The 26,570-nt window shown below is 45.5% G+C and overlaps 1 protein-coding gene across 1 annotated transcript in view; it reads right to left on the bottom strand.

The window, feature by feature from the left end:
• The window catches only part of LOC140398438 (acid-sensing ion channel 2-like), a 661,780-nt gene that overhangs the window by 145,480 nt on the left and 489,730 nt on the right, over positions 1–26,570 (bottom strand). The window contains exon 3 of the mRNA XM_072487125.1: positions 10,349–10,476. Within this exon, the coding sequence (XP_072343226.1) occupies positions 10,349–10,476 (128 nt within the window). The remainder of the gene's footprint in view (positions 1–10,348; positions 10,477–26,570) is intronic.

Raw genomic sequence — 26,570 nt, 5'->3', positions numbered from 1 at the left:
GAGGGGACAAACGGTCGGAGGGCGGCCCGATCCCAGGGACTGGCTGCCCTCCAGGGGAGTTTCAGGCTTCTGGAAAGGGCAGTCCCATCGATGCTGGAGATGCTGTCGCTGAACCGGTGACTACATGAGGGGTTGTCAGCAACCATCCGTCATCCGCAAGTACAGTTGGAGGAGTCCAACTGTCTGCATGGGCAGGAGGTGGTGCCATCCGTGAGTGCCAGCCAGGCCAACACTACATTGGTGGAGTTCGCAGTGGAGGCATTTGTGGGTGAAGGTATCAGCCATGAGTCAAGATGTCCAAGGCCTGGGGCACTCTGTGTAGGCGGTGGCTGAGGCACAGGACAGGGCTGCCCTATCACAGGCAGCTATGTACCAGGGCCATCTGGACATTGCAGACTCCTCCCCTCCTGTCCCCCGCACCTCCGATTGACAGCAGGCAGAACAGGGTGGCACCATACACCTGGCACATCCGAGAGACTGCTAGGGCCGTCCAGGCCCAACCGTTCCAGACGATGGCCATCAAAGGGGACCCAGGTCACAGGGCGGGAATCACAACAGGCCGCCTCCACTCCTGATGTACCACCTGGGGATCCGCATAGACGTAGTATTAGGGCCTAGAAGGCCAGAAAGTTAAACACCAGTTAATTTGGCATCGTGCAGCACACACGATAGCATTGGGGGCTAGGGCACAAACCTGTAGATACATGCTCACCTCTTCACAGTAAACATCTGTTCACAAAGCTTTCACCCTATTTGGTGTTCTGTCAGAAGGATGTGAGGGATTGGCCAGGCTCAGCTGGACTGGGTGGCGGTCTTGGTGGAATGGGAAACCATTGGATGGGACATGGGCTAGGGCTCCCAGGTCAGCCACTGCTCAACCACCGCTCCCCCCCCCCCCCCCCCCTTCCCGGTACCCTGGTTTAAAAGTCACCTGTGCAGCACACCTGCTGGCTCAGGCATAGGAAACAGCACATGTTAATTCCTGTAAAGAGAAAACTAGTCAGCAGGGTTTAAACCCCTCAGATCATTGATCTGCAAGCCATTCAATCATTTCTCTGTGACATTGCTTTTACACGGTTGCGATTGACAGCTTCCATACACATGCAGCTCTCCGCATTGTTTCATTCATCTCCCTTCATGTTTGAGTAGCTTTGAAGTGGTCAGCTGTGAAACTAACCGCACTGTTTATAAACATCAAGCTATGATTGACAGCTCTTGGACCACATCAAAGAGACTGAAGTGCTTACTGTTAATTTCACAGCTGACTACTTCAAAGCCATTCAAGCACAAAGGGAGATGATGGGGGCCACTCTAATTAGGGGATCTCTGGTGGGGGTCTCTTTAATTGGGGATATCTGGTGGGGGGGGGCAGTCAGGAAGATCTGGTGGTAATGGGGTGGGAAAGTTGTGCATTGTGGGGTGGAGGGTGGCTCACAATGGACTTTGGGGTCAACTGCCTTAAAGAATAAACCCCTTGGCCCACCAAGAGGTCTACCACGTCAGGGCCACACTTGTCAAATCATGCACCAATTCTTGCCCGCGTGATTGCCGGTGCAGAGGGCCAGAGAATATGGTACCGGGTCCGTTAATAAGATGCAATTGGGACTTAATGATCCATTTACATCCTCCCGTTGCCACGGGATGCAAACCCAATGGCAGCAGGGGACCAGAACATCGGAACAGGATTGGCGCCTATTTTCTGCCCGATGCTGGATTCTCCGCTACTCTGCCGCCGTTAGAGGATTCCCGACGCGGCGGAGAATCCAGCCCTCTGTAATGTTTTGGGAGAACCGCACCCATGAATTCTACTTATTTATTCATGCATTTCCTTCACAACCTAGCTGTGTACTCGTCTTACCATTCTGTGGCATGGCTTCTTCGATTTTCCATTTGTAGTTTACTGCCCAAACAACTGCAGCAGAAAAATAAGAGGGAGTGAGGCTAAAGTAACATCATCCACCTGTAATGGAAATATCTGCGACACTATTAATATCCCTCTGGCTGTGAGGACCAAACAAGAAAAGACTTTTCTCTTCCTGGCTTTTATCTAAATCTGCGCTTACTCATCCTCCAGCATCGACCTCTGTCAATTATTCTTTCAGATATTGCTCACTCCCTCTATGTTTATATTTATACGCCGGTGAATTGTACACTAATGCACACATAATACATCTCAAGATACTTATTTATTAGAACGGAAATGGGCTTTCTTAAGCATAAGTTTAGCTGACATTGAAAGGTATAATTTGTCGTCCAAAGACTCAGTGCACTTAGACCAGATTAAATTACCTTAATTTCTATTTTCTGTACATCCATGTAAATGTTTATTAATTTTTCAGTTTGAACACTTCTTTATTCATTCACCTTTGGAGTCCCCATGGTCTGAATGTACAGTTAAGGTTTTTAAATTGCTCAATCAGTGAAAAGTAAACTGACACTTTTCCAAATGAATATATTTGTATTGGAGCATATTAAACATCGGCTCCCAGGTGTCAGACTGGCCTCGCAGATATTGTCCTCCAGAATTCCCATTGTAAAGGCAACTTTATTATCAATATGTCTGTCAGATAAGTAAACACTTCGATTTTCATTTGGCCCTTTATTGTTTTAAGGCAGGAAAGTGAAGCACTGATATATATAAAAACGAAAATAAATATTTTGTGAACCTTCATTTCATACAAAGCACTGAACTTAAGTGTCAGCCTGGATTCTGAGCTCTGTGCTCAAGCCCGAGGTAGATGTTTGAACCCATAATGTTTTAACTCAAACGTGTACAAACATATCGTCAAACTGATTCCTAAATAGTCTAAGAATGAAGATTTGACCAAAAGTTATATTCTGCAAGAAAGAAATTTGACTTAAAAAGGAGGGACAGAAAAAACAGAAGTTCCTTGAGAAAATTACAGAATGAGAAATCAATAGTACTTTGTTACAAATATGAAGGCAGGGATTTTCCAATTGCATCTATGGGGTGAATTGGCACGGGCTGCGCTGGAAGATTTGGAGAGCAGCTAAAAGCCCGTTGACTTTGAACGGGAATTTCTGGTCGCTTCCGCTCGACGTTTGTAAGATTGTTTTGGTTTGGGACCATCTCTTTATCTGAGGATAAAATGGAAAAATGAAGAGGATCATGTGACCTGTTCTGAATTCTGCCCAAACAAGCTCAGGTAGCTTGAATGTTAGAGGCGGACCAGGTTGTTTTACTGGGAAAAAGATGCAAAGGATTCATATCTGTAAACAATCAGGGCACCTGCGCTGATGGTGATTGTTAGCCTCCAACTCCCAGGGATGAGAGATTTTGTAAAAAGTTAGACTTTAAACTGCCCATTTAATTCCAAGATAGAATGAAGTTAGAGGTGAGGGGAATTATAGGATAGCTAATTAGTATGTCTATCAGGGTGAAAGGTCCATGTCATTCACACTACCATGGAGATGGGCTTTGCAAGGGAAAGAGTTCAAAGAAATACATTGTGGATCGCGTTGCAAATTTTCCTAAATAAGACAGCTTATTTAGGGCAGCACGGTAGCACAACTGGATAGCACTGTCCAAAGATGTGAAGGTTAGGTGGATTGGCCATGCTAAATTGCCCTTAGTGTCCAAAAAGGTTAGGAGGGGTTATTGGGTTATAGGGATAGGGTGGACGTGAGGGCTTAAAGTGGGTCGGTGCAGACACGATGGGCCGAATGGCCTCCTTCTGCACTGTATGTTCTATGTTCTAAGACAAGTACGTGATTTAATGGAAATGAAACAGAGCCCTGTTTTTGGTGCTTTTATAGGATCATACCAGTGCAGGAGGAGGCCATTTGGCCCATCGAGTCTGTGCCGACCCTCTGTAAGAACACGTCACCCAAGCCCACTCCCCTGCCCTATCCCAACAACCTCTTAACCTAATGTACACATCATTGAACACTAAAGAGCAATTTAACAAGGCAATCCACCTAACCTGAACATCTTTGGACTGTGGGAGGAAACCAGAGCTCCTGGAGGAAACCCACGCAAACACCAGGAGAAAGTGCAAACTTCACACAGTCAGTCACCCAAGGCTAGAAATGAACCGGGATCCACGGCACTTGCATGGCAGAGAACGACCACGCTATTAAACGGGACTCTGCTTCCTTTTGGGACCTCGGTGAGTAACGCCCTGCCGAGGCCACATGTAGGCTCATTTCCTGCGCCAACAAGCTAAGTTCGCCAGTGCAGGAAGAGATTGGGGTGCCACTTTTAAAAGGCACACTGATCTCTGGATCCCCCCACCGTGGCCTCCAGACCCCCCCCTCCCCTCCGAAACGCCCAACTTACCAATTTGGGAGTTCTCGGTTCCCCCTCCACACCACAACTCAAGAGGGAAGGCACTCCCGGGCCCGATCCCTGGCATGGGAAAGATGCTACCTGTGCATCTTGGCACTGCTTGCCCAGCACACAGTGCCCTTGCCAGCCTGGCCAGGGTGCCAGATGGGTGGCAGCACTGCCAGGGTGCCTTGGTAGCACCGTTAAGGTGACAGGATGGCAGTGCCACGGTGTCCGGGTGGCATCAGGAGTGTCAGGGTACCACCCTGCCCAGAGCCCGACCACCTGGGGGTCCCCGATCTCGTGGTAGCCCCCCAAGTGCTGGTACGCCTGATCCATGTTTGTGGAAGCCAGTGCTAAATGGCAACACTTTGGGATCTCCGAGGAGAGGCCATTAGGACCAACCTTTTGGGCAAATCTGGTGCGAACATATTTAAGTGAGCTGAACGGCACACTAAATATTCAAATCTGCATTCCACCCACTGAGGGCGGGATTCAGAGCGCGATGCTTCGTGAGATCTCGTTAGAATTCACAAGGCATAACGAGGCCTCTTCCGAGATTTATCGTCTTGTCATTTCCCAAGTCGGGCATGACAAGGCCGTTTGATCGCGCCCAAAGTTAGTCTACAAGAAAATGGGGGAGAGAAATAGAGAACAGAGGCAGATGTAGTAATTCTCCAATGTTCGCCATGCAGAATGCAGGTGGAAGCTCATGCTTGGATTGAATAGACAAAATTTACAAAGGCTGAAACAAGACTGGAAGACTTGCTTAGTATTGACTAGTAAGAGGAATCCCTCACCATAAAAGTCAGTTCAGGGATTAGCAGCTACACAATTGGAAAAGGATGAAACATGCCATTGGGATCTAAGAACAGCCTTAGAACATAGAACATTACAGCGCAGTACAGGCCCTTCGGCCCTCGATGTTGCGCCGACCTGTGAAACCACTCTAAAGCCCATCTACAATATTCCCTTATCAGCCATATGTCTATCCAATGACCATTTGAATGCCCTTAGTGTTGGCGAGTCCACTACTGTTGCAGGCAGGGCATTCCACACCCTTACTACTCTCTGAGTAAAGAACCTACCTCTGATATCTGTCCTATATCTATCTCCACTCAATTTAAAGCTATATCCCCTCGTGCTAGACATCACCATCCGAGGAAAAAGGCTCTCACTGTCCACCCTATCCAATCCTCTGATCATCTTGTATGCCTCAATTAAGTCACCTCTTAACCTTCTTCTCTCTAACGAAAACAGCCTCAAGTCCCTCAGCCTTTCCTCAGAAGATCTTCCCTCCATACCAGGCAACATTCTGGTAAATCTCCTCTGCACCCTTCCCAATGCTTCCACATCCTTCCTATCATGCGGCGACCAGAATTGCACGCAATACTCCAAATGCGGCCGCACCAGAATTTTGTACAGCTGCAACATGACCTCATGGCTCCAAAACTCAATCCCTCTACCAATAAAAGCTAACACACCATATGCCTTCTTAACAACCCTCTCAACCTGGGTGGCAACTTTCAGGGATCTATGTACATGGACACCGAGATCTCTGCTCATCCACACTGCCAAGAATCTTACCATTAGCCCAGTACTCTGTCTTCCTGTTATTCCTTCCAAAATGAATCACCTCACACTTTTCTGCATTAAACTCCATTTGCCACCTCTCAGCCCAGCGCTGCAGCTTATCTATGTACCTCTGTAACTCGTAACATCCTTCCGCACTGTCCACAACTCTACCGACTTTAGTGTCATCTGCAAATTTACTCTCCCATCCTTCTACGCCCTCCTCCAGGTCATTTATAAAAATGACAAACAGCAGTGGCCCCAAAACAGATCCTTGTGGTACACCACTAGTAACTGGACTCCAGTCTGAACATTTCCCATCAACCACCACCCTTTGTCTTCTTCCAGCTAGCCAAGTTCTGATCTAAAATTGCTAAATCACGCTGAATCCCATGCCTCCATATTTTCTGCAGTAGCCTACCTTGGAAGGTCCGAGAGAGTGAAGTGTCCATTTAAGGGACAGAGTAAATTATAACCACGGAGGGCAATTTTCTCTATTTTTACAAGATAAATTGGGAATTTGTTCCGATGTTTAGAGCATAAGGTGCCCACTGAATAGCATTTAGACAATGGTTGCTTTTAGCTTGAGTATTACAAAGCAAGTCTGAAAATTTGAAATGTTGTGCGATCCTTCCACTCAGCCACTGGAAATTTGAATATTTTTCTAAAAATTTGCGATCTCTACGCAGACTGTAACAACTTCCATTATTTCTACAGCAGTAGACATTTTCTTTTATTGTCAAAAATGTGACAGCATTCATTTTGTCTGGCCTTGGTGAACTTTCACTTGATTTGGGATAAGGTTGAGTAGCTATTTCTGTCAGGTCATGACCATTTCCAGTGGGTGTTTATTGTTTTCCACTGAGATAAGTCAAAGATTATTAATGGGGCTGTCTGAAGTAGATAATATTTTCATGGAATCACATAGAACAGAAGAAGACCTTTTGGTTCATTATGCCTGTGCCAGGTGCATCCAATTATCTAATCCAAAGAGCTATCCAATTAGTTCCATTCCCCTGCCCTTGCCCCACAACACTGCAAATGTTTCAATATTTCCCTTTCAACTACACTGCATATCCAATTTCCTTTTGAAAGCTATGATTGAATTTGCTTCCATCACCTTTTCTGGCAGTGCATTTCGGATCACAAAAACTGTGTGTGTGAAAAAAAACTTGCTAATTACATTAGATTTGCGTCCTCTGCTTAGCAATCCTCCTGCCAGCTGCAGAAACAGTTTCTCCCTGTCTACACTTTCAAAACGCTTCACAGTTTTGTTATGGGCCCGGACCAGAACCACAATTTTGGTTCCCGGATTATAACCCAACTATTTGCATTTGGTAAAACTAGGAGGAAGTGTTACTGCACCACAGGGGTGAATGACAGCTTTTATATTAAATTAGCCTTTAATTTGAACACAGAATTAGACAACAAAGAAATAATTTTACAGTTAACAGGTACAACATCTCAACTTGCTTCCTGAGACCTGGGCCGGGATTCTCCCCTACCTAGCGCGGTGGGGGGGTCCCGGCGGGATGGAGTGGCGGGAACCACTCAGGCGTCGGGCCGCCCCAAAGGTGCGGATTTCTCCGCATCTTTAGGGGCCAAGCCCTCACCGTGAGGGGCTAGGCCCGCGCCGGAGTGGTTTCCGCTCCACCGGCTGGTGTGGAAGGCCTTTGACGCCACGCCAGCTGGGGCCGAAAGGATTTTGCAGTCCATGCATGCGCGGGAGCGTCAGCGGCAGAGGGGGGTCTCTTCCGCGTCGGCCATGGTGTAGGCTATGGCCGAGGCGGAGGGAAAAGAGTACCCCCACGGCACAGGCCCGCCCGCGGATCGGTGGGCACCGATCGTGGGCCAGGTCACCGTGACGCACCCCCCTATGCCAGACCGCCCCGTGTCCCCCCCCCCCAGGACCCCGGAGCCCCGCCCCCGCCGCCAGTCCCGCCGGTAAGATAGGTGGTTTGATTCACGCTGACGGGACTGGCATGACAGCAGCGGGACTTCGGCCCATCGCGGGCCGGAGAACCGAAGTGGGGGGGCCCGCCGAACGGCGCGGCGCGATTCCCGCCCCCGCTGAATATCCGGTGCCGGAGAATTCGGCGGCCAGCGGGGGCGGGATTCACGCCAGCCCCCGGCGATTCTCCGACCCCACGGGGGATCGGAGAATACCGCCACTGCATCTGAATTCCAATTAAGCAAACCATATATTTTAAATACAACAGTCAGGTTTTACTCGCTTATCTTGGTGCAGAGTCCTTGGAGAGAGAAATATTTTTTTGAGGACCAAGCTGAAAACCTTCTACTCAGCTCAGATTTCGGGAAGCAACTCCTTTGTTCAAACAGACCTGGTCCCTCCCAGTAGCTACACCAGCTACACTCAGAACACACAGCATTCTTTTGTTTCTTGTTACAGGATGTGTCTTCATTTGTTTAGACAGACTCAAACTTTTATAACAGTACACTTGCTGTCTATCTGCAAATAAATAAAACGAGTTTTATTATCTACCAGCAAAACGCTTCCCCTGCAAAAATCAACTTTTAATTAGAACTCTAGCAGACATACTGTCTGCATGCAGTCTACTCTAGATTTTAACATTACTGCAAAAATACAAACTATAAAGAATGACAATTTCTTACATTCATTACAGTTTGAACACCTCTATTAAATCTGTAACTTTATCTGTCCTGAGAAGCCAGAAAATACATATTTCTGCTGTTTAAGGTTTGACAAAAATGCTATTAATTTCCAGTTTCATGTTTTGAAGATATTACATTTTCTTATGCCTCACAAAGTTACTTCGATAAGATAGATAGTCGACATCTTTTCCCAAAGGTAGAGGTGTCTAGAGCTAGAGGGCACAGGTTTAAGGTCAGAGGAGAAAGATACAAAAGAGAGCAGAGGGGACATTTCTTTACATAGAGGGTGGTGAGCACCTGGAACAAGCTGCCAGAGGCAGTGGTAGAGGCGGGTACAATTGTGTCCTTTAAAAGCTGTTAGACAGTTACATGGGCAGGGTGGGTTAAAAGGGATATGGGCCAAATGCAGGCAAATGGGACTAGCTTTGTGATAGAAACTGGGGGCATGGACAAGCTGGGCCGAAGGGCCTGTTTCCAAGCTGTAAACATCTATGACTCTACACTTTCAATGGACTTCTGATACCTTACACTGGAATGCAGATGATTAACAGAAATACAACCTGCTCAAAAAATGTACCTTATTTGCAACAATTTAACATGTCCTTTTAAATATGAGGAATAATAGGTCTGGTCGGAAGTGAAGCCTTCCATATCCTTTTCCGAAGATCATGTTGCTTTGCGCTGACTTTGGACTCTGGTAAGCTGATACTAAGGACTGTTTGCACTGGAAAACAGCGTGTTAATAGACTTCCTGAGCTCTCCTCTGTCATAAAGGACTTTGCAATTAATCCCCAATACAGGCAAATGGATTTGTTCTTTAAAGAATCAGGCAAGTTCAATTAACAGTACAATTATTAATCCATTACTTTAAAAGATGGTGGCACTAAATTATGGTTCCTCTCTTTACATACTGATGATGTAATCGTGGGAAGGAGATGGTAGCGTTGCGGTAATGTCACCAGAATAGTAAACCAAAGGCCCAGTCTAATACTGTGGGGCAAGGGTTCAAATCCCACCACGGCAGTTCGTGGAATTTAAATTCAATTTTTTAAAAAATGGTATTAAAAGTTAATGTCATTAATGGTGGCCATGATGACTAACGCTGATTGTTGTAAAAGTCTATCTGATTCACTAAGGTCTACCATCCTTACCCGGTCTGGTAAGATTGCGGGCACCCTGCAATGGCCTGACAAGCCACTCAGTTTAAGAGAAAATAAGAATGGGGTAGCAAACGCTGGCCTTGCTAGCAGTGCCCAGGTATCATGAACGAATAAAGAAAGAACTAGATTTATAATTTCCTTCAAACCGCTGCTTTGGTTGGCCGTAGTCAATCTAGTAGCCAACCTTGTTTGCAATTACGTAAATAAAGGAAAACATCAAGACCAAATGAGCAAACATTTGGGGGAGTTTATAAAATTAGTAGCATTCTCCAGATTCACTGAGGATCATTTTCTTGGTACAAACTAATTGTATTCTGTTTTCTGCATATATTTCAAAGATTCTCCGCATATATAATGACAATTTTACTTTGTGTCTCCCTGCACAATGCCTTTGGGCACTAGAATACAGTTAAAGTGACTGATTGGTCTACTGGCCTTGGTTACGTTGTTAAACACACCAAGCAGATATCAGGTACTTCCACATTGAATAGGAACTAAGCTGAGAGAGTAACTCTGGACATGTCTCCAATCATGGATGCTGGGGACATCTAGAATAGGAGAGTGGAATAAATAAACAAAGAAAAGCTCCATATCTTTAAAGAAGAGTTTTCTGCGTTTTAAGTACCACTGAAGATGAAACACTCAAGAGGTTTAAATGCAAGAGCTTAGCTGAATATCAGAGGAAGCGCAGTACCCGCTGTTCTTGAGTGGAAACAAACGTTTGGAATCCTGGTGCAACTCCAAATCCCAGCTCGTGTACAAATGGTGGCTCAGACTGAGTGTGCAGCTGTACCCTTATTCCAGCTTCAAATGTGGTGTCTTCTGTAAGAGAGAGGAAACAATTGCAAACACTTAGCAACAAAGGAAACCTGATCACAAATAGTCTTAGAATAGACGCAGTGAATTTGTGTAGACTTTTGTCCAGTAGTTAATGGAGTCCATTGTCTCCAAGAAAACCCTGCCGCTGTTAACTAAGATATTTTTTGTTATACATCTCAAAACATGCCAAATATACATACATATTCCGAATTGTGGTAGAAGATTAAACAGTGAATGGCGACAGGAGGCTTGATGCATGTCTACATCCTCAACGAAAATGGAGACTACGACACAAGGGAAAAAGATAAGCATGAAGCAATTGCCACCATCGTCAGCTGTAAGTGCCAAGTCAATGATTCATCTCCGCCTCTTTCTGCAGTCCCCATCATCACAGCTGCCAGTCTTCAGGCAATTCGATTCACTCCATGTGATGTCGAGAAACAGCTGATTGCACTGGATATTACAAAGACAAAGGGCCCTGATAACATCTCAGCTTTAGTACTGAAGATCTGTACTCCAGGCCTAACTCTGCCTGTTCCAGTACAGCTACAACACTGACAACTAGCTAACAAAGTGGAAAATTGCCCAGTTATGTCCTATCTACAAAAACAGGACAATTCCAATCTGTTAATTATTGCTACATTAGTGTATTCTCAATCATCAGAAAAGTAATAGAAAGTGATAGTGCTATCAAATGGCACTTACTCTCTTATAACATGATGTCAATGCTCAGCCTGAGCCCGATCAGGACTTCTTGGCTCCAGACTTCATTCCAACCTTGGTCAAACATGGTCAAAAGTGCTGAACTCCAGAGGTGAGGTGAGAGTGACAGCCACTGGCATCAAGTCAGCATTTGGCTGAGTGTGGCATCAAGGAGCACTAGAAAAACTGAAGTCAATGGGGAATCAGGGTAAACTCTACACTGCCCTAACAACTTTCAACACTTTCATCAATGACTTTCCCTTCACCTTAATGTCAGAACAGAGATGTTTGTTGATGATTGCACAGTTTACAATTCCATTTGCAAATTCTCAGATAATGAAACCGTTCTCAACCACGTGAAGCAAGGCCTCGACAGCATCCACACTTGATCTGGTAAGTGACAAATAATGTTCATGCTACACATGTCCAACAAGAAAGGGTAGAACCACCTTGATCTTCAAAAGCATTACCATCACTGAATTTCCCACCTTCAATATTTTGGGATTAGTATTGACCAGAAACTTAACTGGACCAGCCACATAAATAATGTGGCTTTAGGAGCAGGTCAGAAACTGGGTATTCTGCTGCAGGTATCTCACCTGCTAATTCCTGAAAGCTAGTCCACCACCTATATTGTACAAGTCAGGAAATGTGATGGCATACGCTCCACTTGCCTGGGTCAGTGCAGCTCCAAGAGAAGCTCGTTACCATCTGGGACAAAGCAGTCGATTGATCATTTACACCTTCCACTACCTGTGCCCAGTGTCTGCAGTGTGTACCATACACAAGATGCATTGCAGCACTTGTCAAGATTCCTTCAACATCACCTGCCAAACCCACCACATCTATCAACTAGAAAAGCAAGACCAGCAAGTGCTTGGAATGCCACCACCTCCAAGTTCCCTTATAAGTCACACTCTAGCTCCAGATGAAAACGTATCACATCCCTGGGCCATAATTCTGAAACTTCATCCCTGACATCTCTCTGGAAGTACCTACGACAAGTAGTTCAAGAAGGCAGATCACCTTCACTTTCTCAGGGGCAATTAGAGATGGGAACAGAGACTGCCAGTGAATTTAAAAAATGCATACAGCACATACACACAAACAATTAACAACCATATATAATTCACATCTGGATAAATGTATCACAGACCCACACATGCAATTCTTATACACATGCAACTCCTTCGCACGCACTACATGGACACGCCAACCAGATTCAAACATACATGCTCTACATATGTAGTTAGAATTAGGTCAGAGATCAGCCATGATCACAATAAATGATGTAACAGGGTTGAGGAGCTAAATGGTCAATTTATGTTCCTATGTATCACACATACGACCCCTGCACCAGAACCTTACACACACACACACATGTATATCATAGACATTCGCGCAGCCAGACACATTTTCACACACAGCATCATATACACACACACACTCATACCTGCCGGTGGGGCGGGCGAGCCATACCAAACCACGCAGACTTCAGCAGCCAATGGTAAGCAGCCTCCACTGCGGGAAAACACACGATGGTAGTGTTGCTAACTTTTGGTTGGTTCAATTGGCTCTGTTTTATAACCTTTGCTCTCGAGTCGCCAGGTATCTTTATGATACCGCCACGAGGTTCAAGTCCAAGTAATGATCAATAACTCAACACACCAATTAGTAAGATTCAAATCAAAGCACATTTATTATACACAGTAATCGCTACTCATGCACAAATTCTATGTCTAAGCTACTTCTACAACTAACAGGCCTATACTTAACTTCGGACTGGCCCACCGGGTCAGGGGAACAAATGGCCTTTCGTTCGGAATCTGCAACTGCGGGATTCAAAGCCGGTATAGACTGGTAGCTAGGAGCGCCGATCTCGTAGCGAGCGTTGACTTGAGACTTACTTCAGGGATGCGGCAGCTTGGACCGTTCACTCTCAGGGGTTGCTTCGCGTTGCTGAGTGACCCGGTCAAGGCGTACGATTTGAACTTGGGGCTTAACTTTTATAGTCCCCAGGGGCTTCCTGCCTTTCGGGGCGGACCCTGTACCTGGTCCTAGGTGATTGGACTTCGTTCCAATCGCATGGTTCGATTTCTCCAATACTGGAGTGGTTCCCTGATCGATAGGCGGTCTTGAGGTGTTTGTTAACCTCTTTTGTGTTGGCTTCTGCTGGCGCCGGGGAGTTAGTTTTGTGTGTCTCAAATGTTGCTATTGTTCCCGGGGATTGCTCATTAGTATGTAGATGGCTGCTACATTATTAAGCTGATGGTCGCTGGTGTCGATGCTGTCTGGGCTTTTGCAGAGTTAAATGCACAGCAAACCTGCACCTGCTGGTTTCTGCCTGTGTTGGCTGAATTTCCCTTCAGCCTTTGCCGTTCGCCATTTTAAATCGGGACTTGGCCAACTCAGGTAGCTACAGTACGGAGGGAGAGGGGCAGAAAATCCCGTCCTGCGTAAACTAAGTTTGTATTTAATTTGCAAATGTCTTTCCTCCATCAGTTGTTGTTGTTTTCATGCACCTTTCATCATCCAACATTTATTTGGATATTTGACTCAGTTTCTTATAAAATTGTGGAAATTACAATGCAGTAATACTCAATTGACAAATACGACTTTACTCAATAACCTATTTATTATAAAAATATTTTTCAAAGAAGCAGATCGGAAGACACATTTTCTCAATTGCCAACAGAAGACATAGAATGCTTACAACAATCTGAGATTCTCAGAAAGTCTTTGAGTAATTGTAAATACTGTTAAGAATATCCAAAGCCTGATGACATAGTACATCTATGTATTCGGAGCCACTTGCACTGAATAATGTACCATGTTTGATGGCTTATTTATATTGTGTAAATATTTCAAGTAATGCTCTCCAATAACGCCTCTGGGTACCATTGTTATGTGCCATTCATGTCACAGGGGGGACTTCACAATAGCCAGAACAACAACCACACACAAGACAAGGGTTTGAAGCCGTAAATCACAACTTTTGCATTGAGGCACTATAAACTCTTCACCGACATGGCAAGGCTCACAGAAATAAGTGAGGGAAAAAATGGACTCATTAGCAGATGCTGAACTGCACAGCCTGTTACTAATTAGAAAAAAATAGCCATCTCCACTTCTGACTGCAACATGTATATTCTCACTGAAGGGGGCTCCATCACTTGGGGCATTCCAATGAAAATCTCTTTCTCTGGGATTCAAATCTTGCGATTGCATCATCAAAGTAGTATGCAGATATCTTAAGTTTCTCTGTGTTATATAGATTCTTAACCTAACTGTCGTGTTGGGTGTTCCGATACACAAACGAACCAACACGGTTGTAGATGGTACAACTCTGTTTTATTATTCTGTACAATAACAACTGTTAACTTCTGGCTGTGGTTCGTACTTCACCAGTTAACCTGTGGACCCAGCCCGAGCACTATCTTAGAGAGGCACTCAGCACATGGTGTATGTCTGAGTGGCACGCTGTGAGCTCTGTGCTCTGAGCTATCTCCTGGTGGAATGAGCGGGAACTGTGGTGTTCCCTGTTTTATAGTGCATGTGCTCTCACTGGTGATTGGCTGTGATGTTGTGTGTGTGTTGATTGGTCCATCTACCTGTCCATCAGTGTGTGTATGATTGCACCATGATATGTTATGGATATCATGACATCCCCCCTTTTCACAAGAATATGTGCCTACACGGTAATAAATATTGGTGTGTACTGAGTGCGGCTGAGTATGTGTGTGCAATATTTACAACATGTACATGAGGCTAAACTATATACATAGGAAGGTGTCAGGTGCAACAGAGCAACGAGGTTGTACCACAAACAAAACAAGTGCAATCATCAAATATCGAAAGAGAACTCCTGGAACGACAAAAAGAAAAAAAGAACACGTTAACATTATTGCACAACAATTCAGTGAGTCCAATGTGCAAACAGGCTCATAAGTCCAGTCTAGTAAGTGGGCGATGAATTTGGGTTGACCGCCTCAAGGGTGGGTCAGGATCCATCGGCTGAGGAATGGGCCTGGCCACGGGCAATAGAGGAATAGGCAGAGTGGCAGGAAGCTCCACGAAGTCGACATCAGAGACCACAGGAGGGCGTGACACCGGTGTATGATCATATAGCGAGCGCGGAAGCAGCCGAAGGGCCCGCCGATTACGCCGGCGAATGGAGCCATCAGGCATGCGAACCAGGAACGAGCGGGGAGCCACGCGGCGGAGAACCTCGGCAGTTGCCGACCAGCCACCCTCTGCTAGGTGTATGCGGACGTTGTCCCAGGCACCAGGGCAGGAAGATCAGTTGCCCGAGTGTCATGTGCCACCTTCTGCTGAGCACGCAGCTGTCACAGCCTTTGCAGTACTGGAGCATGGTCAGGTTTAGGAACATGAATGGACGGCACAGTGGTCCTGAGGGTGCGACCCATCAACAGCTGGGCTGGTGAGAGGCCTGTGGACAGTGGGGTCAAGCGATAGGCCAGCAGGGCTAAACAGAAGTCAGATCCGGCATCAGCAGCCTTGCAGAGGAGCCGCTTCACGATATGGACGCCCTTTCCCGCCTTGCCATTCGACTGGGAATGCAAAGGGCTGGATGTCACGTGTGTGAAGCCGTATGAAGCGTCAAAAGAAGACCATTCTTGGCTCGCAAAACAGGGCTCATTGTCCGACATGACGGTAAGCGGAATGCCATGGCGAGCGAAGGTTTCTTTACATGCTCTGATTACAGCTGATGATGTCAAGTCGTGCAGGTGTATGACCTCCGGATAATTGGGGGGGTTTGGCAGGAGAGTTTCTACCCACCACGGACACCCAACATTTCCAGAGATTAGGGAACTAACCTGCTCCCAGGAAATGGGTGATATCTGTAAATATTTTGAGGAGTCTGTTTGCTTCAGATTTTACCGCCATTTTAAATTGGGCGATAAAGTTTCCCGGGACCTCAGGAAACGTAACGGCTGAAGAGAAGTGAGGACCCCTGAATTCAGCACTGCCTATGCTCCAGCAGGGAGAGGAGTGTTTCCCCCAACCCATCAAACCATCTGCAAACCAATCCCCCAATTGGTTAGCAACCCCACTTCCTTGATCTAATATCTACACACCCCTGAGTCCATGAAGTTCCCTGAGCCTTGACTGCTGGTCTACAGTAACTTGGTCTTTACAATCGCCTCTGTGCTGTTCTTTGTGTTGCTAATGTCATGATATGCAAACATGCAACCAATGAACACTCAGAATAGGACACAACCAATGGGCAGTCAGGACACTCAGAGGTGGCATCACCACAAGGGGGCATGAGATAAACACTATAAAAGGGATGAGGCACTCACACCCTGCCTCTTTCCATAGACAGGCATCCAGAAAGTTAGACAGGGTTGATCAGCAGCATCACGCCCCAGCACGTGGCTTAGAGCAAGCTGGTACAGTTAGACTGAGTTACTACAGTTAGATTAGCAGAGAGTCGAACTCATTTGAGAACTGTGTTAATAGTTCAATAAACACGTTGAACTCATTTCAGAGTCTGGAGCATCCTTTAGTTAAGACTGCATCAAGTAGCAGCCTGTGTTAACCGAAGCAGCATAACACAAGAGCTAATACACAAAGACCACAGAGCAAAGTTAAATTAACAAAGCTACATTTTTATTATACTACTTATTATACAGTTCAAACACTATTCCTAAAGCTAGCAATATTCTAAACTATAATAACAATCTACACTATACTATCACCTATCTCATTATCTCTACTTGTTATACTCTCCTCCTACACTCTCTAACCTTCTCCCATCTTCTCCCAGAAGTCTGAGAGGCATTCCTTTTTATAGGTCTGCTCCCCAGATTCACATGGTGGTAGTGTAAAATATTACGTTAACTCTTAATGTGCTAGACATTATACATAATGTCAAAGCTTCAACCCTCCATTCCCAAAATTGGTCTTTCTAATCCTTCCCTTTTTATTTCTACATTTCCCAGCTGTGACCTCTGACCTCCCCCACCCTGGCATTTCCCATACCCCCTCCACTGAGCTTTCCAGCATACAGGCCACATCAAACTTCCAGCCTTTTCCAACTCCCCAACCATGTCTGGGCCTTTACAAATTTCTCCCCATCACAATCCCCACGGGGCTTTCTAATTTCCCTTTAACTTCTCTCTCTTCCCCAACTGAAAAAAGGGTCTGGTCAGACCCCATTTGGAGTATTGTGAGCAGTTTTGGGCCCCGCATCTAAGGAAGGATGTGCTGGCCTTGGAAAGGGTCCAGAGGAGATTCACAAGAATGATCCCGGGAATGAAGAGCATGTCGTATGAGGAACGGTTGAGGACTTTGGGTCTGTACTCGTTGGAGTTTAGAAGGATGAGGGGTGTTCTTATTGAAACTTACAGGATACTGCGAGGCCTGGATGGAGTGACCTGGAGAGGATGTTTCCACTTGTAGGAAAAACTAGAACTAGAGGCACAATCTCAGACTAAAGGGACGATCTTAAAACAGAGATAAGGAGGAATTTCTTCAGCCAGAGGCTGGTGAATCTGTGGAACTCTTTGCCACAGAAGGCTGTGGAGGCCAAATCACTGAGTTTCTTTAAGACAGGGATAGCTCGGTTCTTGATTAACAAGGGGATCAGGGGTTATGGGGAGAAGGCAGGAGAATGGGGATGAGAAAAATATCAGCCATGATTGAATGGCGGAGCAGGCTTGATGGGCCAAGTGGCCTAATTCTGCTCCTATGTCTTATGGTCCCGGAGCTGAATGCAGCCAGTCAACCTTTTAATCTGACCCACTGTAGCCAGGAAACAACGTTAATTAAATGTTAATCAGGTCCTGGCATTACATTCAGCAGAACCTGAAGGAAACTGGTTCTTCTGGATTTCCTGGCCGCAAAACTAACCCCCCTCTCCCCCACTCTGCCCTCCCCAACCCGCTCCCTTCCCATAAGTATCAGGACCAACAATTCACCCACATTGTTTTGTTATATTATTTGCTCCTTCAGTATGTGACTGATTACAGGAGTCACAGGAATACAAACACTATCCAACAAAAACATGGGTTATTTATTGTAACTTGAACTCACACCTCAAGCTAGAATCACGTTTATATGCCTCTGACTCTGTCAGCCTATCCCTGCAACCCTCAGGTCGTGCGAGACATGGCATCATTTCCTGCAATGACTTTACCCTTATCATTTGTTCCATCCCACAACACGTTTCACAGTTGTTGTCATAAAAGAAGTAGGATGAGATGTGATTTACTGATGACTGCACATACAGGTATCAGCACAAAGTGCAACCGACTCACTGCAATCAGATAAGCATCATGCCATTGGGTTGGAAACCTCCGCTGACCCAGCAATGCTACAGCTATCTGTTAGTCCTCGTATATCGGAGAATGAGTAGAATTGTATATTTCGAATCATACAATTTTGCAAACCTCCAGTGTCTGTTGTCACTTTCAGTACTGCTCTTATTGGTATTGAGCTCCTTCATAACCCTACTGGTGTGCTGGTTTATTCCACAGGTAATCAGTGCACACTACATTGGTCTAGATTTTCATGGAGTTGGGGAGACTCCGTAGAGGACCCGATTCCGGAATTCCTGACCCCATTCGCGGGATCCTCAATTTTCACCAGTGCAGGTTTATGTTGCAGGCTGATGCGGGTCGTAAATCCAGAACTTGACTAGTTCCATTGCAGAGATAAGCATGTCATCATGGAGTCAGGTCAAATTTTAAAGGACCCGTGGTTCTCGGCTTCTAAGAGATGTCGTGAACCACACTCTAGATGAAAGAACCTTTGAAAGGCAAGTTCAAAATGTCTTACACATAACCCCCATGACAACCTATGCTCCTCCCACCTACCTTCATATCGTCCAAGACAAGCTATGGCTCTCCGTCTACTCCCACGGCTGCTCATAACCTCCATGTCAAGCTACGGCATTTCCATGCCCACTCATCCACTATACACTCAGTACAGTAACAGTAGGATATGTGAAAAAGTCATTAATTCATAGCGTTCCACTTTCTGCATAGATACAAAAAGTGTTGATCATCCAAACCCTTTAAATAACAGGTGAAACTAAGTGCGATGATATGCATAATGTAAGTTTTTACATAATACTATGCATAACCTCCGACCACTAGGTGATATTGTAACCCATCACGTCACCATGTGATCTGGGAGTTGATCGTGCTGGGAGATAGGCGTATATGCAGTAGTTCCATGAGAGTTGTTGAGTATTAGCAGTTTGTTAGTTAATCTATCCTAGTTATCTTACCATGCAGTTTGTTTTATAATAAATTATTTTAAACTACATGTTCTGTTGTTTATCATTTACTTTTGCCAGAACACGACATGGTACCAGGTTCGATGATTTAACCAGAATTTAAAGATTCTGCGCAAGAAAATTTGAACCACTGACGATAACTCTGCAGGATAAGAAAGGAAATAAATCTTTGTGACTAACCTTGTAAGCTACTGGCATCTTGAGCTCAACGCAACTGAAACTTCGAAGCCTGGAATGGAAGGTATCAAGGTACCTCAACAGCTTTGGTTTACCGGTAATGTAGACAAGAATTGGAGGGTGTTTAAGTAGCAGTTTAAACTGTGTATTGCAGCCTTTGGTTTGCAGGCACAGCCTGATGAGAGATGCATCACTATAGCAGGTCCCCAAACAATTGAGATCATCGAATCATATCAATATTTTTCCATTTGAAGACGAAGTTGATGGCAAAAGCTTTGAAGGGGTTAAAAGATTTGATTAAGGGGGCAGCACGTGGCATAGTGGTTAGCACTGGGATTAAGGCGCTGAGGACCCAGGTTCGAATCCCGGCCCTGGGTCACTGTCCGTGTGGAGTTTGCACATTCTCCCCATGTCTGCGTGGGTTTCACTCCCACAGCCCAAAGATGTGCAGGTTAGGTGGATTGGCCCCGCTAAATTGCCCCTTAAATTGGAAAAAAATAATAATTGGGTACTCTAAATTTATTTTAAAATTATTCGATTAGCATTGCTCCCCTAGATAAAAATGAAAACTTAAAGCGTTATAAATTCCGTATGTGCACCCAGAATCCGGGAGAGGCATTCGACAGCTGACTGACTGACTTGTGATTGAAAGCACAGTCGTGCAACTTCAGCACACTCCAGTCGTCAATGATACAAAACCAGATAGTTTTTGGAATCTCCAATAATAAAGTGCTCAAGCAACTACTACGGGAAACAAACCTGAAGCTTGAAAGTGACGTTCAAATATGTCACGCTAGTGAGCAAAGCTGCTCGACACGTTGAATCTCCGTAGAGAGACGGCAGAAGAGGCGGCAGTCGATATTAGTGTGGTGACGCAGCTGAATAAGAAACATGCTCTCAGTGCAGGTGGCCATTTTAAGCGGCCGATTTAAGAGCATGAATAGCCTGTGCCAGTTCGGCAAACACTAAGAAGATCCACAAGAAGGGTAGCACGGTGGCACAGTGGTTAGCATTGCTGCCTCACGGTGCTGAGGTCCAAGGTTCGATCCCGGCTCTGGGTCACTGTCCTTGTGGAGTTTGCTCATTCGCCCCATGTTTATGTGGGTTTCGCCCCACAACCCAAAGATGTGAAGGGTAGGTGGATTGGCCTCGCTAAATTGTCCCTTAATTGGAAAAAATTAATTGTGTACTCTAAATTTTAAAAAAAAAGATCCACAAGAATAAGGTGCCAGCCAGAAAGACTGAACTTGGAACAGAGTGTGAAGTAAAACAAAAGATATCTGAACATGTATATATTTATGCCTATCATGATAAAATGTTAACAGTAATTTAAGGCTTGTAAATAATTCTCTTTTATAAAGGAAAGGGGTTTGTTACGGGGGGGGGGGGGTTATTGTTTGTAAGGGAGAAAAATTGTGTTAAAAAACTTTAATAAATATATATTTTTAAAAAATAATAAAGGAAAGGGGATGTGATGATATGCATAATCTAAGTTTGTACATAATGTTATGCATGATTTCCAACCACTAGGTGGCATTGTAAACCCACCACGTCACCATGTGATCTGGGAGTTGGGAGTTGGTCATGTTGGGAGGTAGACGTATTTGCAGGAGTTCCACGAGAGTTGTTTGGTGTTAGTTGTTTGATAGTTAATTTATCCTAATCACCGTACCACGCAGTTTGTTCTATAATAAATTATTTTAAACTACGTGTTCTGTAGTTTATCATTCACTTCAGCCAGTCTACAGAACATCACAATAAGCACTTGCAATCTCGTTATCTCCTGTAAATAAAACAAATGTGCAATTGACAGAATATATTAGTGGTATGGAGTTGTCAATCAAGCAATGTTGTCTCCGGGGCACAACTATTTTTTGTCTGTTGAACAGACATACGAGGAGAGTCACCCAAGTTTCCTGGCCAGTATTTACTCTCCACCAACAAGTCCAGAGCAGATTATCCAGTCACTATCACAGTTCTGCTTCTGGGATCTTGCACAGGTCGACTGTCACATTTCCTACATTACAACAGTGACTCCATTTCAGAAGGTACTTAATTGGCAGTAAGGAACTTTGGGCCATCTTTTAGCGAAAGGTGCTGCATATGTGCAAGCCCCTTTTCTGTGTTAGTCAGTGTGTTTGTGTCAGAATTGATAAATAATCATTTCTAATGACTAGTGGCACCTTTGAATGAAGTGTCTGCTGTATGGACTGCTGTATGGACTGTTTTAATTTGATAAACTGAACTGTAAAACCTTCATAATAATGCAAGATGGTTCTGCACAGCTTTTAATTCGCTAGCCTAAATTTTTAATTTGCTATTTTGTATTCTCATCACAGGGCAATTCTGAAAACAAGCCTTGAGCAAGAGTTCAGTTCTATTATTTGAATCTATACCTACAAGGTTTAAATGCTTCACTGGAATAGGAATTGTTTACTAGCCTCCAGTCAATCAGGGACCCCCAAGTCTGCAGTGTAAGCCCCATCTGGGGGGGTGGGGGATCGGTATTTTTAAAGAACTGCAAAGAGCTTGGTTGTTCTTCTTAATTGTCCATCAGAAGCGGGGTAAATGTTCCGCATCACAGAATGGAATGATAGAATGCTGCCGCACAGCAATGAGCTGCTTTACCCTAAAACTCTGTCCCAGTTTATTCCCCACATAAATAATTTAATCTAATCTGCATCAGATTCCCAGGTGTTGCCAATGGGGGTGAGGAGCAGACGCTGCAACTGCTTCCCAGGTCCTGGACCAGCCCCCATTGGGAAACTCATCAACTGGGATTTTGAAGGAGGCACCCACCCTCAAAGGAGACATCCCCTAGAAGGGTCTTCAATCCAATTAAGGGTGGGACGTGTTCACATTATGTAAGGAAATGTATACTGGCATATGAGGGAGTTCAGAGAAGGTTCACCAGGTTGATCCCGGGTATGGAAGGATTTTCATATGTGGAGAGGTTAAGTAGGTTGTGTGGTGATTTCCATCACTGTAAGTACACAAACGGTTAATGTACATACACTTCACCTAGCTAGACACTAGAGGGAAGACCTGAGACATGACACACAGACAGTCAACCAATAGGTCAGTAAGATAGGGCACGACCAATGGGCAGTCACGATACACACAGAGGTGACACTACCACAGGAGCGCATTACACCAACCCATATAAAAGGACACATCACACATGCTCAGTCTCTTTCCAGTGGAGACACTCAGTGAGTACAGACACAGGGTTGATTGAACATCACACCCACCACCTGGATTGTAGCAGACTGGTTCATCAGTCTGAGTAACAATAGCAGGATTAACAGTAGCGTCGAATCCAAGTAGGAGAATTGTTAATAGTTTAATAAACGTGTTAAAGCTATCTCCAAGTCTGATCCTTCCTTTGTCAGAGTGCACATCAAGGAAGCAGCTTATGCTACATCAAGAGCATAACAAAACATGGTTCCAGGAGTGAACTGCTTTAATCCATATAGTTAAAACTCAGCAAACAGTGACTACCAGCAACGTCAGCCAGGCAAGATGATGTTCGAGATTCCGGTTCCACAGCAGCTCAGGTACCAAGGCAATCTCAGTGAAAACTGGCGTTGGTTCAGGCAGAGATTCGAGATCTACCTGGTAGCATCCAACTTAGATGGTGTGGTGGATGCAGAGAAAATAAAGCTTCTACTTACCATCGCGGGTCCAGAAGCAGCTGAAATCTTCCAGACCTTCAAATACTCAAAGGGGCAAAACAAGAGCGACTTCCAGGCAGTCCTGGACAAATTCCAAGAATTCTGCGAGGAACATAGAAGAAGAAAAGGTAAAAGAGGCACCAAACCTCACCGCGAGGCAGGCTTGCAGCAACGAATGGCAGTTTTGAATTGCAGCCATCTTGGAAAAGGTGCTGCACATGCACAGCTGCGCAAAGAGCGCACAGAACAGGAAAGTCCATTTGCGCATGCGCGAGAAGCTGCGCATGCGCAATTGCGAAAAAGGCCCCAAGTAAAGGAACAGCGATCTGCGCATGCACAATCGCTTCCTACGCTCTACGTCACAAGCATCATGATGTCAGAGGCCCCGGACCACGGCCACTTAAAGTGGAAGTGTCCCAAATTACGGGAAAAAAATGTAAAGCCGCAAAACCCGATTCTTTCACCTGGAACGACAGCACAATGCCTGAAATTCGACCAGTAGCTGAAAGTAACCTCCGCAGAACCCTGCAACAAGCAGTTAGCACTGCCCAAAGAGATGATACAGTCCTTGAAGACTATGAATCAGACCTTGAATTCTTCTTTGGACATCGCGAGCCCAATGCCAGCTCCGACAACAACTCAGACGAACATTTCACCTTGGGTGGCTACCCCAGTATCAAATCCGAACCGCAACTAAATGTGTTGTACATTGACGACCCCGACGACGAGTTCTTTGGGTTGGGGAATCTTCAGCCCAGCACATACGACATCCCGACTCGTGAGTGCAGGATGATGCTGCGGCCTGACGCCAAGAGACAGAGAGCAGTACAAGCCCACAGAGAGCGGCCTGCTGCCACACAGAGAGTGGTCTACGCACCGCGAATGGTCCCCGACCCCACACAGAGAGTGGTCCACGCACCTCAAAGGGTCCCAGCCTCTACACAGAAAGCGATGAAAGACTCCACAGCGTGACAACTGCACGTCTCCACACAAGAAGTGTCTCCAGTGACACAGGCCTCCACAGTGAGCTCGTGGACATACTCCACGATAGAAGCAACGCAAGACTCTAGAGCGCAGTCCTTGCATGAACAAGAAGTGATGACAGTCTCCACAGCGAGACCAATGCACAATTCCACGCAAGGAACGCTGCAAGACTCCAGAGAGAGAGTGACACAAGCCTCCACAGCGAGCTCGTTGGCAGACTCCACGATGGAAGGAATGCAAGACTCCAGAGCACAGTCTTTGCATGAACAAAACCATGAGGGTCTAACAACCTCCTCTGACCAACCAGCAGCAGACGATGCAAGTCTGCCACACTCAAGTGAACAACAGAAAGACTATGACAGTCTGCCAAGCTCAAGTGCACAGCAAGAAGACTATGACAGTCTACCACGCTCACGTGAACAGCAAAGCGACTCTGACAGTCCATCCAGATTATTTGAGCCACCAGGAGAAGACTCTGATAGTCTACCCAGCTCAAGTGAATGACAAGAAGACACTGAGGCTCCACACACTGTATGTGAGACAAGTGACGACGGCATCCCACTTCCCATACCAGATGTGCAACGTGACAGACCCCAGCTAGAATGTACAGAGGCACTTGACAATCACAGTGAGACTACTGGTGACTCCGGTGACACCACGTTACTTCAAACTTCATTCGCTTGAGCCTCCCCACAAGCAAATGCATTCCTGAATGTTTTGACTCCGGACGGGGAGCATCACAAAACTTCAGAAGATTCAAGTGAACCTGAAATGACTCCGGACGGGGAGCATCAAGAAGCCAAAACTGACTCAGGTTAAACAGACCAGACTCCAGACAGGGAGCATCGACAAACCAAAACTGACAAAGGTGAAACAGACCAGACTCCAGACAGGGAGCATCAACAAGCCAAAGCTGATTCAAGTAAGCCAGACATGACTCCAGACGGGGAGCGCCGCAAACTCAGTGACGGCACGCTCAAGGAGATAGCAGATGCCACAAAGCACGCTGACACGAGTAACTGTGTGAAGGACTCGTATTATCCACAGAGTGTGGTCCTTGAGCGCAGCAAACACGGCAACAAAACCAACCACCACAACAACAACATCAAAGACAATAGCAAGAAGCGTACCAAAGGCAACAACGTCAACAACAAGCACAACAAAAACAACACCAATGGAACAACGACTGGTACGACATGGTACAACTCTGCAAATGAGGGACGCTGTTACTGCTCAGCTCAGTACAATGACATACCATGGCAGAACGATGCATCTTACCAATTCACGTTTGCTGCACTACCAACAGGCAACCTGGCTTTCAGGACAGATACCATCAAGAATTACCACCACAAGCATCGAAAGAAAAAAAAAGAGTCCAAATCCGACAATGAAGTGATTTGACCACTTCTTGGTTCCTTCAGCACAGGGACACTGATGGTGTTTACAATGCAATGCCACCATCAACATCACCAATTCACCAACCAAACAAGAAAGCCACTCGACCATAATAATTAATGAACTTTGGACTCATACATATCATTTGGACTTATTGTTTAATGATCACTGTTATCATAACTTGTACAGAGTATCACTCATCTACCTAGTTTGTTCAATTTTCTTTACCATTGTACAGAAAATATGTAACATGAAAAAAGGGGGCATGTGGTGACATACATCACTGTAAGTACACAAAGGGTTAATGTACATACACTACAGTGCTGGGAGAGGTGAGTGCACAAAGGTGTGGCAGGAGTGCCTTTAGACACGGAATGCTGATTGGAACAGGGTTTAGGTGAGTGACTGAGTGCTGATTGGAACAGAGTGCATCTGAGTTTAGGTGAGTGACTGAGTTCGGGTGAGTGGCGAGAGAGGGCTGTGTTTTTGTTGGTGTTCGGGTTTATCCTTGAGGTTATATAAAATTTTTTTTAAAAATTATTATTTAAATTAATTAACTAATTGAATATGGCTGGACAGGTGATGTGCTGTTGCTGTATGATGGTGGATCCCATTGAGACCGTCAGTGACCACATCTGCAGCAAGTGTTGGCTGCTCGAGGAACTTCGGCTCAGAATTGATGAGCTGGAGACCGAGCTGCACACACTGCGGCACATCAGGGAGGGGGAAAATTACCTGGATGCTTTGTTTCAGGAGGTAGTCACACCCGGTTGAATAAATACTGTTAATTCGGACTGTGGTCAGGGACAGAGTGGTGTGACTGCAAGGGAGGCAGGTAGGGGAATCCTGAGTTTAGGAGTTGAGGAGCCTCGGCCCTTGACCTTGTCCAACAGGTATGA

Source organism: Scyliorhinus torazame, chromosome 21, assembly GCF_047496885.1.
Source record: "Scyliorhinus torazame isolate Kashiwa2021f chromosome 21, sScyTor2.1, whole genome shotgun sequence".
Classification (NCBI taxonomy): domain Eukaryota; kingdom Metazoa; phylum Chordata; class Chondrichthyes; order Carcharhiniformes; family Scyliorhinidae; genus Scyliorhinus; species Scyliorhinus torazame.
The sequence above is the reverse complement of the archived record's forward strand: the minus strand, read 5'-3'. Positions and strand labels throughout refer to the sequence as shown.